At 38.0% G+C, this 2,739-nt stretch overlaps 1 protein-coding gene across 1 annotated transcript; it reads right to left on the bottom strand.

Annotated features, from left to right (window-relative positions):
- Positions 1-871: 871 nt before the first annotated feature.
- LOC129749350 (zinc finger protein 37A-like) lies at positions 872-2,739 on the bottom strand. The gene is made up of 4 exons (XM_055744301.1): positions 2,641-2,739; positions 2,144-2,382; positions 1,146-2,086; positions 872-1,072 (listed from the first exon to the last, which is right to left on the bottom strand). Exons 1-4 carry the CDS (start codon positions 2,653-2,655, stop codon positions 1,011-1,013), a joined length of 1,257 nt encoding a protein of 418 aa, XP_055600276.1. The 5' UTR covers positions 2,656-2,739; the 3' UTR covers positions 872-1,010.

Raw genomic sequence — 2,739 nt, 5'->3', positions numbered from 1 at the left:
CATATTGTGTTGTGAAATATTTAAAACTACCGAATGCCTAGATTGAGAAAACTGAACTCGCTAGTAACAAGAGAGTTACAATAGAAATTGAATCATTTGACTTAAATTGTATCTGCATCTACACAAACTAAGTAGGTACATGAAAATTAATAACCATAAATAACATCAAATGTTTATTGAAAGAAAAAAAATGATCAAAAAGGTACTTACCACACTTCACATGCTATCTACAAACTGCCTACATCACAATTCCATTTAAAATCATTCCTTGAATATTTCGATTCTTACAAAGTTGCTGTCTGTATCCTAAAAGTCCGAACGTCAGATGTCGCTCACAGCATTCCACGCACCACCTGGTGTTTGTAATTCACAACTTCATGGACAAACGGACACAAATAAACATTAAAATTTTTTAATAAGCTTTTTACTATGACATTTTCGACATTGTTGTTATCGGTTTTGTTCCGAATGTTGAGATATGAGGTGCCGCTCCAGATCGGGAGCACTGTAGTGTCGTTTTTTACAAATCTGACAAGCATGCCTGTTGGTGTGGATGATCCCATGCTGAACCAGTCGTTTGGTGCTGGTAAATTCTTTTGGGCATTCCGAACACTTGACAGTTGGATACACCTCATTGCTGTGGCCGTTTTCAATATGCTTGTTTAAGTCACTAGGTCTTGAAAATCGGGTCTTGCAAATCAGACAAATATAGGGTCTGAGGCCTGATGGCGTATTGGCATGTATGGTTTTCAGGTGATATCGAAGATTGTTTTTTGTTTTGAAAGTTTTCTTGCAAACATCGCATATGTAATCACGGTTTTCGTTGTGGATCACCCGATGCCTTACGAGATCTTCTGGAACCTTGAACATTCTTTTGCAAACATCACATTCGAAATTTCGCTCATCGGAATGCATTCTCGAATAGTGCAGCCTTAGGTTGTACGGTCCATTGAATGATTTTTCACAAATTTCGCACTCAAACACCTTTTCATGTATTAATTGATGTTTTTTCAGAATTTGTGGCGATTTGAACGTCTTTTGACAGACGCTGCACTCGTTCGGTTTGTCTCCCCTAGGGGAATGAGATTGATGCATATGAGTCTCCATATTCTGATTATTAGGAAAGCGTATGTTACAAATCTTACCAGCGTTGGTTTCTAAATGAGAGTTTCTTTGAATGTGGCATTGAATTTCACAGCTAAATAATCGTTGACATTCGCCGCAACTCATGTGAGGATACATCTGATCAACATGACTAGAACGGATGTGGGATGTCAGTTCTTGGCCATATTCGTGTTTTTTTCTGCAAATCAAACTTTTATAAAGTGCTTGCTTTTTTGTGTCTTTTTCCGATGATTTCTTGTCATGATGCAATTGTTTGTTACTGTTACTCTGTTTACATGCTTTGCGATGAACAGTAAATTTCTTCACATTTGAAAACGTTTCGCCACAATTATCGCAAGTGTGTTTAGATCTTAGTGTTTTCCGCATAGGCAGACATCCTTCCTCAGAATTCCTTCCTACGTTTGAAATAAGATGACGATGGAAAGGGATGATTTTGTAAAAATTTCTATCGCATTTTTTACAACTATAACGACTTTTGTCGTCATGTTGGTTTTTTAAATGCTTAATAACTTCCATTTCTGAAGAAAATTCTTCTTTACAAATCATGCATTTTGCCTCTATATGTCTGTTTCCGCCCACGTCTTCCAAATCCATTCCCATACTAATTATTGGTTCACTTTTTACTAATTCTATAGTCGAAACGAGGCTGTGCCCATCAGTGTGATTAAGTTTTTCGACCAATTCATGTTCAATCTCATTCACGTTTTGATAGAGTAGAGCCATGGACTCATTGCATCGATCGAAAAAGTTTGCAACGGATTCGATCATTTCTAATTTTGCGGCACACTCGACGCAAATTAAACTTGAAATTTGTGGACAAGAACTAATTAGCTTCCCAACGACGTTTTGTGGTAGAACGTTGGTTCTTAGAATCATGAAAACATCAAAATCTAAAACGTCCTCTGCTCTATAGAATTCCAGACAGATCTTGCAGCTTTCGATTGAAAACGTGACCCCATCTCTGAAACGAAATGTAAAGGTCACTTATTCATGACTTAGGTAGGCATCAATGAATTACTTATCGCGGAATCGTGAAGGTTCCAAATAGTGTTGGGTCAAGTTAGTCACTTCGAAATGGGCATCACAAATTTCCAGAGCATTCGATGCTAGATCGCTCCTCCATGAGACGCTTCCGAGCTGGCAGCCTGCCTGAACTGCTTGGAGCCATCGTTTGGCCAATACTGAATTCAGAGGCCATTCACGCGTTTGACCATGGTCGTCTTTCGTGTCACAAGTAGGTACAAAGCAGGGCATATTCTATTTTGTGCTCGTTGATTAAAAAAACATAATATGTTTGAGTTTAAAAACGATTGAGACTTTCTAAAACTGTTTTAGAAATTTAACGATTTTCACACGACAGATACGAAAATACATGTATACACTGGCGACGATTTGTGTTTGTTTTTATCGGTTACGATGGAACCAAGGTGTGTATCTAAGAACCTTGGATGGAACAATGAACGAGAGGAGAAAACAAACACGGTATCAGCGTGTTTGCTTGAAAATGCAACTGACGTCACGAATTGTCATGGTTTCAATGTTTACAAAAAAAACTTTTACTAATAGTGTTTTCGTTTATTGGCAGTGGCAACCTAGTTACCCACGAGTTTTGCC

Source organism: Uranotaenia lowii, chromosome 1, assembly GCF_029784155.1.
Source record: "Uranotaenia lowii strain MFRU-FL chromosome 1, ASM2978415v1, whole genome shotgun sequence".
In the NCBI taxonomy this organism is placed as follows: Eukaryota; Metazoa; Arthropoda; class Insecta; order Diptera; family Culicidae; genus Uranotaenia; species Uranotaenia lowii.
The sequence above is the reverse complement of the archived record's forward strand: the minus strand, read 5'-3'. Positions and strand labels throughout refer to the sequence as shown.

Excerpts from the sequence above, each read along its gene's own strand:
- LOC129749350 (XM_055744301.1), bottom strand. Across the intron at positions 2,087-2,143 it reads CCTTCACGATTCCGCGATAA|AGATGGGGTCACGTTTTCAA; the intron begins GTAATTCATTGA and ends ATTTCGTTTCAG. Across the intron at positions 1,073-1,145 it reads TCATTTAGAAACCAACGCTG|GGGAGACAAACCGAACGAGT; the intron begins GTAAGATTTGTA and ends TCATTCCCCTAG.